Source organism: Scyliorhinus canicula, chromosome 18 (genome assembly GCF_902713615.1).
Source record: "Scyliorhinus canicula chromosome 18, sScyCan1.1, whole genome shotgun sequence".
NCBI classification, from domain to species: Eukaryota; Metazoa; Chordata; class Chondrichthyes; order Carcharhiniformes; family Scyliorhinidae; genus Scyliorhinus; species Scyliorhinus canicula.
Genome location: NC_052163.1, coordinates 47,045,775 through 47,057,969, shown reverse-complemented (window position 1 = coordinate 47,057,969; position 12,195 = coordinate 47,045,775). Strand labels below are relative to the sequence as shown.

General features: G+C 44.4%; 1 protein-coding gene across 2 annotated transcripts in view; it reads left to right on the top strand.

The window, feature by feature from the left end:
* LOC119953060 (E3 ubiquitin/ISG15 ligase TRIM25-like) overlaps positions 1–12,195 on the top strand; it is a 42,060-nt gene that overhangs the window by 13,116 nt on the left and 16,749 nt on the right. Inside the window, exons 7-10 of one of the 2 annotated variants that reach the window (XM_038776867.1) lie at positions 2,857–2,949; positions 4,448–4,558; positions 6,339–6,418; positions 12,041–12,134. In XM_038776867.1, the coding sequence (XP_038632795.1) occupies positions 2,857–2,949; positions 4,448–4,558; positions 6,339–6,418; positions 12,041–12,134 (378 nt within the window). Of the gene's footprint in view, positions 1–2,856; positions 2,950–4,447; positions 4,559–6,338; positions 6,431–12,040; positions 12,135–12,195 lie in introns of both variants that reach the window. The other variant, XM_038776866.1, reaches the window with a different exon arrangement.

Sequence of the window (12,195 nt, the reverse complement as noted above, 5' to 3'; positions counted from 1 at the left end):
TTCCACCATTTGGGAGTTGGGAAAGACCTCTTCTGTTGCTCCTCTTCCCCTGCTCGACTGCAATCCAAAGCTCAGTGTCTGCTGGCACCACCGATGACTCCTTCAGCCGGTATCCTCTTCCCCACTGCTCCCGCCCTTGCTCTCGTTCCAGCCCTCGGTCCTTCTTCCCATTGATCCCATTTTCCACCCCACCCTCTGTTCTCACCGTTTCAAGTCCCTGGTGTCTGTTGCTGATACCTGGGACCTCCTCAGCCCGTTCCTCTTGGACCCTCACTCCCGATCCTGCTCTCAGCCAACATTGAAGACGTGGGACTTCTTCAGCAGCCACGTCAGCTGACCAACCTCTGCCACTAGATGGAGCCAGGCCACCCTGAAACTAGGCAGCGAATGAGTAAGAATTCTTAATTACATTTATACTGAGGAGGGTGGACTGAAGTACCCGGAGGAAACCCACACAGATACGGGGAAACCGTGCAAACAACACAGATGGTCATGCAAGGCCAGAATTTAACCGGTTCCCTTGTGCTGTGAGGCCAGTACTCTGAAGAAGAATCATGTTCGACTCAAACATTAACACTGTTTCTCTCTCCAGAAGTGCTGGGAGATCCACTGAGTTTATCCAGCATTTTCTGTTTTATTTCAGGTTTGTAGCATCCGTAGTATTGTCCACCTAAAGTCCTCAGTTTGCAGAATTTCTGTGTCTTTTCTTAAATTTTCTAATGTCGTTACTGTGTATCTGTTATTTGTATTTCTTTAATCTTGCTTTTGTTTAACTTAGCTCTGTAGAATTTAGCCATATCATAATGTTATTGTTCTGACCCCCATGCAGACCGTTGTGTGTGTGGGGGGGGGGGGGGTCGTTGATTGATCTCCCCGTGGTGCTCGTAGAGTACGACTTCCCGTATTGAGCAGGCAGAGGCTTGTCCGATAGGGACTTACTAACAAGACTTTAAGTGCTGTAAACCAGACCCGGACCGGGCTTCCCAGTGCTTATGTTGTACCACATGGCTGCGGCTCCTCTTTCTTTTCCAGAATAAACCCTTGGTTTCCTTCACCTGGCCTCCGCTGGAGTTATACAGTAATGATAACCCCCCCCCCCCCCCCCCTTGCCCACCCCTATTGTATGTACCCGTGGTAAATTTAATTCGGCAGGTGTCAACATTCATAGATAGAAAAGTAATATATAAAAAACAATTAGCGCAATAATTTTCAATCAACCTTCTCCGCATTGGATTCATATCCTATCAGCAGATATAACGATTTTATTGTAATGTATAATAATTGAATGTATGATGCTGAATATCACGACAGTAAGTCCCCACTCAATACTGACTCGGTCAATGTTATTTCTCTATAATATCAGTTACAAAAGGTCTAGGCAGCCTCCGCCTGCTTAATACGGGAAGTCGTACTCTACGAGCACAACGGGGAGATCAATCAACGATCCCCCCCCCCCTCCACAATGGTCTGCATGGGGGTCAGAACAATAACATCCTACATAGCTAAGTTAAACAAAAGCAAGATTAAAGAAGTACAAATAACAGATACACTGAGTAATATCATTGAGGAAGATTAATACACAAATTAATGTTTTCTTTGAACATTATGAAGTATTTATTCAATTATATCATGCAATTGTATTTGGATTAAATCTGGTAATTCGAAATGTGTATTAAAAACAATCTTGTATCTCCCTGCACACCCCGTGTCAATGAATTCTATATATTTATGATGGAAACTATTTATGTAAACTTGTCCCGTTATAATTATACCCTCCTACAAGTGGCGGCACTGCAGGAACTTAGTTTTGTGTTGCTTGCCTTCTTGGCCTGTTGAATTTCAGCTCACTCCACTTTCCAAGGCACCATCAGTTTTGTCACCGTGTATCAAAACAAGGACAGAATAAAAGGTTTTAAAGTGGTGCTTAAAATCCACCTACATGAGCTAGTTCAATCTATCACCTTTCAACTCATGTCCCCTCGGACTGATCTGTTCCCTGTACGAACGCTATTCACGACGCCCTAGGCGGCTGCTCTTGCTCATGTATTTGCTTTGTTTGGCCCCTTGTTCCGCACTGTAACCAATCATTGTTTGTCGATGAACTATTTGTCAATGTTCTCTGTTGATTATTCTTTGTCTACTATGTACGTACTGTGTACATTCCCTCGGCCGCAGAAAAATACTTTTCACTGTACTTCGGTACATGTGACAAATCAAATTTTTAAAAAATCAAGACTGCTCTTGGCTTTTGCTCCCTATTTGCAATGTCTGAAAAGAGCAGCTGCTGAAAACTAGCAACAAAAGCAAGATAATACTATATATTTGTGAGTTGAGCATGGCATATGATTTTGATTTAAATAATGAATAGAAAGTGAAATATAGAAGGGATTAACCAAAGAGATAAGAGACAGTTGGAACACACAAAAACAAAAGTTCAAAGAAACGTCTGAGAGAATGCGACTCCACATTTGTAAAATTAATTTTCCAGGGTCAGAGAGGTCATTTTTAGTAATTATCACGTGTCCCGGCACTAAATCTCATACTCCTGAATGAACTACCTCTACTTTTTTCTGTTGTCTTTAGTGAGGAACTACAAAGCAAGGTTATGCCATTGCATTTGGATCAGTGCTGAGTTTATTGAGGACTGCAATATCTCTCCTGTGGAGGAACAGGAAATATCTGACGATAGCTTCCGGATTTCCACACTTAGTTGCACATAAGCGGTTGTGAGAATTTGCCAATTACGTAGATACCTCAGGAATTCACTGGATTTTAAGTCACATCTTAATTATTTTTTTTCTTAACTTTTTATAAGTGTTTGTTTTGTAAGAAAGAACATTAATTTTACTGTTTCAGCTGATTTCCGGTCCATGCCAAATCCTGGCGCCCATCAACAACCTTTAATACCATCTCCAGGTCTTTGGGCAATGGTAACTCCTCAGATAAATGGTAAGGAGCTCTGCAGTTATTAGTGTCGGGCAATAAGTGTGTGTTGTTTAGCCCCAAGATTACAGTTCAAGTGGTGGTGGGAGGTGCTGCTAAGACATCACCTGTGGGAATTGGGTTTAAATCCATCCAACACAAAGCCTGTTATGCCTGTAAGAATTTTACACGCGATGTCTTTCAGACGTCTGCATGAAATTGGAAGAACGGAACCACTTCTGTTTCAGCACTAAATGTCTGACGGGAGACATACAAAATGATGGCTGATGTGAGAAATGGAAAATATCAAATTGGTGTTTTAGCAGCACCATGACGAGTATAAAAATGTACTGGGAAATGAAAGCTGCAATGCCAGAGAAACACTGCCAAATTTCTTTGAAATATGAATCGACCAATATCACTTCTGTAAGCAGAATCCAATAAATGTCATCATATATTTCAATACAAATGGCTTTCTTTATATCAAAAAACTTAAAAATCCTAATAAAACATTCCTCTTTATGATATAATTTGTTTCCCTGCTGTCTGTTGTGAGCTGTTTACATGATACAATACAGCTGTATACATATCCTGACTGTTGAAGTATTGTAGAGAAACATTTGAGGTATGACTACATGGAGTGGAGAGAATGTGCATTTCCATCCCATTGTGGCATATTATTTAATGATGTGTTTGACATAATTCATCACGTTGTTAATAATTGATGTGTACTTTTCAAATGGAGTGTAATTCAGGGGAACAATGCCTCACCAAATCACCATTAAACAGCAGATACAGGAGTTCAAGTCATGTCCCACATAAAATGGTACATACATTTATAACCTGTTCAGAGCTGGGGTGTAACTATAGGGAGTTCTCAATTCTCTGAACTTTTGGATGTGGGGGGATGGAAGAGCGGCGGAGGATTTAGACAGAGGTTTTGCTCAAAGAGCTTAAACAAAATCAAGGAAACTTACACACACCAAAAGCAGGAATGAGCCTGCATTTGGCCGTCTGTACACCGTTATTTTTGGTTCAAGCTTCAAGGGGAGTCTGGGCTACAGTTTTGAGAAAAGCAGTATCGAGACTGTCTTAATAATAATAATCTTTATTGTCACAAGTAGGCTTACAATGTCAGTGCAATGAAGTTACTGTGAAAAGCCCCTAGTCTCCACACTCCGGCGCCTGTTCGGGTACACAGAGGGAGAATTCAGAATGTCCAAATTACCTAACAGCACGTCTTTTGGGACTAGTGGGAGGAAACCAAAGCACCTGGAGGAAACCCACGCAGACACAGGGAGAATGTGCAGGCTCCACACAGTGACCCAAGCCAGTAATCGAACCTGGGACCCTGGAGCTGTGAATCAACAGTGATACCCACTGTGCTACCATGCTGCCCGATGTCTATTTTGAATTAAATGTACATGATTTAGAAAGTCAGCATGTTTGTGTGTGTGTGTGTGTGTGTATATATAATACATATATTTATACTTGTATAAGAAACTTTTTGTTTCTTGTCTTTTAGCTGCTTTCCAGTCTTTGCCAAATGATGCTCACAGGCTCATATCTTGGCCCTCCTCAACCTCAATAGGCAACGCTAATGGTCTTAGGGGGCTCCCAGGCAATCAACAAAGGGGTAAGGATGAAGCATTTTGTTTAGAGAGTGAACACCACAAACACAACGGAAGACTTGCATTTATTTAACAGCTTTTACCACCTCAGGACGTTGCAAAGCGCTTCACATCAAAGGAAATGCACCCAAGGTGTAGTTACTATTGTTTCATAGAAAAGGCAAAAACCAGCTTGTGCACAGCAAGATCAAACCAACAGCGGCGAGATAATGACCAAATCGTCACTTGCTTTAGCGATGTTAGTTGAAGAGTCAGTTTTCAAGCCAGGACATTTGCGAGACTTGCTCGCTTTTTTTTTCAAAATAGCGTCAATGATCTAAACCAGAAATGGTAGCTGGGGCCTCACTTTAGCATTTCACCTGAAAAATGGCACTTTTGACAGCGCAGCCCTCCCACAGTACTACACTGGAACAAGAGCTTTGGAGTGGGATTTGAGAGCGCTGTCACTGAACTAAGGCTGACACCGTACAACTTTGACCATGCAGACACAAGAAGAGCAATTCGAGTAGGGGCTACACTTTAAAAAAAAAAAAAAATTATTTAAAAAAAACTTAGTGTACCCAATTCATTTTTTCCAATTAAGGGGCAATTTAGCGTGGCCAATCCACCTAGCCTGCACATCTTTGGGTTGTGGGGGCGAAACCCACGCAAACACGGGGAGAATGTGTAAACTCCACACGGACAGTGACCCAGAGCCGGGATCGAACCTGGGACCTCGGCGCCGTGAGACTGGAGTGCTACCTCTGCGCCATCGTGCTGCCCTTAGTAGGGGCTACATCATGGTCAGTGTTTAAAACAGAACTTGCAATTGAAGTGATCAGAATATATCCAATTGGAGATATTCAGTTGTCAGCGGAATGTATTTGTATTACGTTTATTTCCATATTTAGCAGAAACGGTAGATGTTTGTGTTGTTGAGCAACATTTTCCTTTTGCTGTTCGCTACGAGCTCACCCCTGTCTTTCTCTAATCTCCTGCAGCAGCACAAACCCCTGAACTCTGTGCAGGGAATGGGACTAATAGCAATGTGCCAGTGCAGACATGATAAGAGAATGGCCTCCTTGTGTGCCATATCAAGTTCGGCCAAGTATTCTTATTGCCGCATTTTATTGGTGTTCCATTTTAAAGCATTCAAGACCAGTTCAGACCAGTATTTTTATTTCCTGGTATGACTGTTTATTTCCTTCTGGCTACGATCCTGTACCAATTTGTTTCCTGTCTCTCTCTCCTCTCCTTTAAGTTGCCCTTTAATATATACTTTGATCACACTTTGGTCACATGCCCTAATATCTCCCTGGCTTTGTGTAATTTTGACTCATTACACTCTTGGGAGGCGCTTTGGGAAGTTTTGCCACATTAGATAAGGCTATATGAATGAAAATTGCTGATGTTGTCGTTATCATACATTATGGTATGAATGTACACGTGATTATTCGTACAAATTTCCCAATTTTTTGGGGAAATTAACTTCTGTGATTGAAGGCACCAATGTTTTCTAAAGATTGTTCACCCTGGAACAGTAGATCCCAGCACCCAAGAAATAAAACCAGTTAGGGGCCATTGGCATCAGGATAATAAGTATTTAGTAAATTAATTGGATTCCCAATAGCATTCTTAATGATTGAACTACTTCGTCATGCTTGGTGAGACAACAGGTAACCAGAGGCCGCAACCTGAACATTTCCGAAGGATTCTCGGGACCCTCGAGAAAGGGAATGTTATAAACTTTGAACTCTTATTGTATTGCCAGCTTTCAAGCTTGGAAACATCCTTCTTGTGTTTCAGGAATGGTAATGAGTGGCCATTATACCATTGCTCCTTGTAGAGCTCCTCTTGTCCTACCAGCAATACCTCTACCAACTCAGGTTAGGCACCAGGTATGAACAATCTCTTTGGAATATTGTTTTCCGGCAGTATGATTAATTTTAGTTTGCTTTGCTATGTTTCATGTTGGTTCAGTGAGATGATTTCAGTTACACTTTTTAATGCCAGGACAGTTCAGAACATTTTGCACCTTTACACTTGACTGATACTGAGGAGGGTCTTTATTTATTATGGATCTTGAGCATTGCTGAAAAGAGAGACATGTTACCAAAGCTTTTTGTCTTGCACCTATCAGGAGAAATACAAGAGTGCTAAATTTCAAACAATCACCACAATTTATACTGCAGGAAAAAAGGGTGCTCACTGGTTGACAGTTGACTCTGGATTGGTCATGTAGAAATCAATGGGGAAACGATACACTCCCCAGATTCCTGAGTAACTCAAAAAAGTCACAACGCTTGAACATATTCCTTTTGTTTGCAGATGTTGCGATGTATGTCGCTTCTCTCAAGCACTAATGAGCTATGTTGTGAGCTGATAAGAATAAACCAAATTACTGCACATGCTGGAATATGAAACCAAACAGAAAATACTGATCAGACAGCATGTGTGGAGAGAGAAGGGAGCTAATGTTTTGAGTCTGAATTGCTTTTTGTCACAGCTGGAGAGAACGGGAAATAGCGTCAGATTTATACTGTTGTGGGGGCATGGAGCAGTGGGGCTGGATAGGGGGCCAGCAGTAGAATCATAGAATTTACAGTGCAGAAGGAGGCCATTCGGCCCATCGAGTCTGCACTGGCCCTTACAAAGAGCACCCTACTCAAGCCCACATCTGTAACTATTCCTGTAACCCAGTAACCACCACTTAACCTTTTTGGACTCTAAGGGCAATTTAGCATGGCCAATTCACCTAACCCGCACATCTTTAGACTGTGGAAGGAAACCGGAGCACCCGGAGGAAACCCATGCAGACACTGGGAGAACGTGCAGACTCCGCACAGACAGTGACCCAAGCCGGGAATCGAACCTGGGACCCTGGAGTTGTGAAGCAGCTGTGCTAACCATTATGCTACTGTGCTGACCTTAATAGGTGGAGATTGTCAAAGATGGCATGGACAGAAAGACCAAGGGAATGTAAATGGGAGTGCTTAAGGCTAAGATGGGGATTGTATGTTGTGAGAACAAACAAAAAACAAAGAAAAGTACAGCACAGGAACAGGCCCTTCAGCCCTCCAAGCCCGTGCCGACCATTCTGCCCGACTGAACTACAATCTTCTACACTTCCTGGGTCCATATCCCTCTATTCCCATCCTATTCATGTATTTACCAAGGTGCCTCTTAAATGTCACTATCGTCCTTGCTTCCACCACCTTCTCCGGCAGCGAGTTCCAGGCACCCACTACCCTCTGTGTAAAAAAACTTGCCTCGTACATCTACTCTAAACCTTGCCCCTCGCACCTTAAACCTATGCCCCCTAGTAATTGACCCCTCTACCCTGGGGAAAAGCCTCTGACAATCCACTCTGCCTATGCCCCTCATAATTTTGTAGACCTCTATCAGGTCGCCCCTCAACCTCCGTCATTCCAGTGAGAACAAACCAAGTTTATTCAACCGCTCCTCATAGCTAATGCCCTCCACACCAGGCAACATCAAGGTAAATCTCTTCTGCACCCTCTCTAAATGCTCCACGTCCTTCTGGTACTCTGGCGTCAGAATTGAACACTATACTCCAAGTGTCGCTGAACTAAGGTTCTATACAGCTGCAACATGACTTGCCAATTCTTATTCTCAATGCCCTGGCCAATGAAGGCAAGCATGCCCTATGCCTTCTTGACTACCTTCTCCACCTGTGTTGCCCCTTTCAGTGACCTGTGGACCTAGACACCGAGATCCCTCTGACTTTCAATACTCTTTAGAGTTCTACCATTCACTGTATATTCCCGACCTGCATTAGACCTTCCAAAATGCATTACCTCACATTTGTCCGGATGAAACTCCATCTGCCATCTCTCCGCCCAAGTCTTCACACGATCTAAATCCTGCTGTATCCTCTGACAGTGCTCATCACTATCCGCAATTCCACCAACCTTTGTGTCGTCTGCAAACTTACTAATCAGACCAGTTACATTTTCCTCCAAATCATTTATATATACTACAAACAGCAACGGTCCCAGCACTGATCCCTGCGGAACACCACTAGTCACAGCCCTCCAATTAGAAAAGCACCCTTCCATTGCTACTCTCTGGCTTCTATGACCTAGCCAGTTCTGTATCCACCTTGCCAGCTCACCCCTGATCCCGTGTGACTTCACCTTTTGTACCAGTTTACCATGAGGGACCTTGTCAAAGGCCTTACTGAAGTCCACATAGACAACATCCACTGCCTGACCTGCATTAATCATCTTTGTGACCTCTTCGAAAAATTCCATCAAGTTAGTGAGACACGACCACCCCTTCACAAAACCGTGCTGCCTCTCGCAAATACATCCATTTGTTTCCAAATGAGAGTAGATCCTATCTCGAAGAATTCTCTCCAGTAATTTCCCTACCACTGACGTAAGGCTCACTGGCCTGTAGTTCCCTAGATTATCCTTGCTACCCTTCTTAAACAAAGGAACAACATTGGCTATTCTCCAGTCCTCCAGGACATCACCTGAAGACAGTGAGGATCCAAAGATTTTTGTCAAGGCCTCAGCAATTTCCTCTAGCCTCCCTCAGTATTCTGGGGTAGATCCCATCAGGCCCTGGGAACTTATCTACCTTAATATTTTTCAAGACGCCCAACACCTCGTCTTTTTGGATCTCAATGTGACCCAGGCTATCTACACACCCTTCTCCAGACTCAACATTCACCAATTCCTTCTCTTTGTTGATTTACCCACAAACATCCGCCCCCAATCTAGGTTCTTCAGTTCCCGCCTAATATTGTTATAATTAGCCTTCCCCCAGTTTAGCACATTCACCCTAAAACCACTCTTATCCTTGTCCACCAGCACTTTAAAACTTTTTGAATTGTGGTCACTGTTCCAGAAATGCTTCCCGACTGAAACTTCTACCACCTGACTGGGCTCATTCCCCAATACCAGGTCCAGTACAGCCCCTTCCCTAGTTGGACTGTCTACATATTGTTTTAAGAAGCCCTCCTGGATGCTCCTTACAAACTCTGCCCCGTCTAAGCCCCTAGCACTAAGTGAGTCCCAGTCAATATTGGGGAAGTTGAAGTCTCCCATCACAACAACCCTGTTGTTTCACTCTTTTCCAAAGTTTGTCTACCTATCTGCTCCTCTATCTCCCGCTGGCTGTTGGGAGGCCTGTAGCAAACCCCCATCATTGTGACTGCACCCTTCTTATTCCTGATCTCTACCCATATAGCCTCACTGCCCTCTGAGGTGTCCGCCCGTAGTACAGCTGTGATATTCTCCCTAACCAGTAGCGCAACTCCGCCACCCCTTTTGCATCCCCCTCTATCCAACCTGAAACATCTGAATCCTGGAACGTTTAGCTCACAATCCTGTCCTTCCCTCAACCAGGTCTCTGTAATGGCAACATCATAGTTCCAAGTACTAATCCAAGCTCTTAAGTTCATCTGCCTTACCCGTAATACTTCTTGCATTAAAACATATGCACTTCAGGCCACCAGACCCGCTGTGTTCAGCAACATCGTCCTGTCTGCTCTGCCTCAGAGCCATACTGGCGCTATTCCCTAGTTCTCCCTCACTGCTTTCACCTTCTGACCTCTTGCTCTGGTGCCCACTGAGCTTAACTGATTATCTTAAATTGGTCATTAGTGTGGCTGTTAACATACTCAGGATTGGTCAGCATGTGCTGCCCAATCCCAATCTTGCCATCTTATAGACGAGTAGACATTTTGTTTTGTACTGGTCGACAATGTATAACCTTTCTGATTAGACACACAGGGCGGGATTCTCCGCTTGCCGTACCCGATTTCGTAATCGTCATTCGGGCGGAGACTCCCTGTTTACGACTGAATCGGGGGCGGCGCCTGTTTTCGGATGCTCCGCCTCCTCCAAAATGGTGTAATTGAGGGGTACACGCCTTCAGGATGGCCTCAGGACGTTCCCCGAAGGCCCTCCCCCGATGGGCCGAGTTCCCGACCGCGTGGGACACATATGGACTCAGTAGTCAGGAAACCGTTGTGTCAGCAGCTGCGGACTGAGTTCAGCATTGTCACAGTCCTATGGGAGCTGTGCCGCTGGCTGAGGGGGGGGGGCTTTGGCGAGGGCTGGGGAACTGTTGGGGGGGTGGCCCGGGAGTGGTGAGGGGCTGATTTTGAGGCCCGTATTTGGTAGGTCAGGTTTGTGCGTGGCCAGTGCCACGTTGTACGGCGTGACCAAGGGAGGTCGTCGCTGAGCACATGCGCGGCCACGGACCTGGCAATTCCCCGGCCGTTTATATTGGGAAAGCGATACGTTTTACGTGGCGCGGCTGCTCGCCCCTCACCGGTCGGAGGATTGGAGCTGGGGCCTCGCTGATTTTTCCCATGTAAAACGCCACAGATCCTCCGGACAGAACCCTAAAATTGGAGAATCCAGCCCACAATTTCTGAACATGTCAGCAATGGGACAGCCTTTAAAGGGACACTGTGATGTTACAATCAGTCACAATCAAATATAACCTGAAGGGTTGCTGGACCGGAGATTGTTGTACCAGGATTAACAGGTGTAATTTCATCACCAATTTTAATTGATACAATTTTTTCTTAATTTTATATAATAATAATAATAATATTACTTAATAACTAGAAGTACGCCAATTTTGGAAGCCGAGAGGGAGAGTTATAGAACATAGAACATTACAGCGCAGTATGGGCCCTTCGGCCCTCGATGTTGCGCCGACCCGTGAAACCATCTGAAGCCTATCTGAAGTGCTTTGAGAGGTTGGTCATGAAGCGCATCACCTCCATACTTCCAGAACGCCTTGATCCACTGCAATTCACATACCATCACAACCGGTCCACAGCAGACGCCATTTCCCTGGCCCGACATTCATCCCTGTTCATCGAAACAGACAAAAAGGCAGCTAAATCAAAGCTACCACCACTGTGAGGAGAAAATAGTTCACATGCCCAATTTATGGGGAACACCATTACAAGTGTGCATAGGAATTAGTCACAAGAGTAGATACTGAAGAATGACAAAATGTGACAGCAGGGAGCAAGACATTGTAGACAAGCAGTGTGTATGGACACCAGAACTTTATCTGATCATTTCATATGGGGGACCGTTTACAAGTTCACATTCAGCTCAAAGTACACATGAAAATCGTTCAAAGAAAAACATTTTCAAATGTCTTTCTCCCCCAGGAAACGTAGCCCGAGGAAAAGGCCATATTCTGCGTGGAGGTGGCTAGTTGCAGATTGGATGACTGCCTGTCCTATTTATTCATGGATTGTTCACGTGATTTCGCACATTGTCCTGTGGCCCACTTGTTTCTTCCCTGGGACTGAATTTGCCCTGTATTTCTAAACTTATGTGCGCAGCAGCTGTCCCACTGTCAACCCTAATGTGGAGCTGGCTTGGAGTTCCTGGTGAAGCTTGCACGGCCACCATCTTTATAGGGGCAAAGCGCAGCAGGGAGCATGTGCGGCGGTGAGTGCAAAACCTGATTCAAGTCCCATTAAATCTCTTACTGTTTTTTTTCAGCTGCTGCATTCTAATACTTCAGTTAAGGAGCCGGAGTCTCTCACAGCCACAGTGCTTTCAGCACTCCCCTTCCAGGAACAGAAGCAACTATTGGGTATGTGAAATTTAATCAGTTCCGAAATGTCATCTTTTCAATGAAAATAATGAAGTGGGAA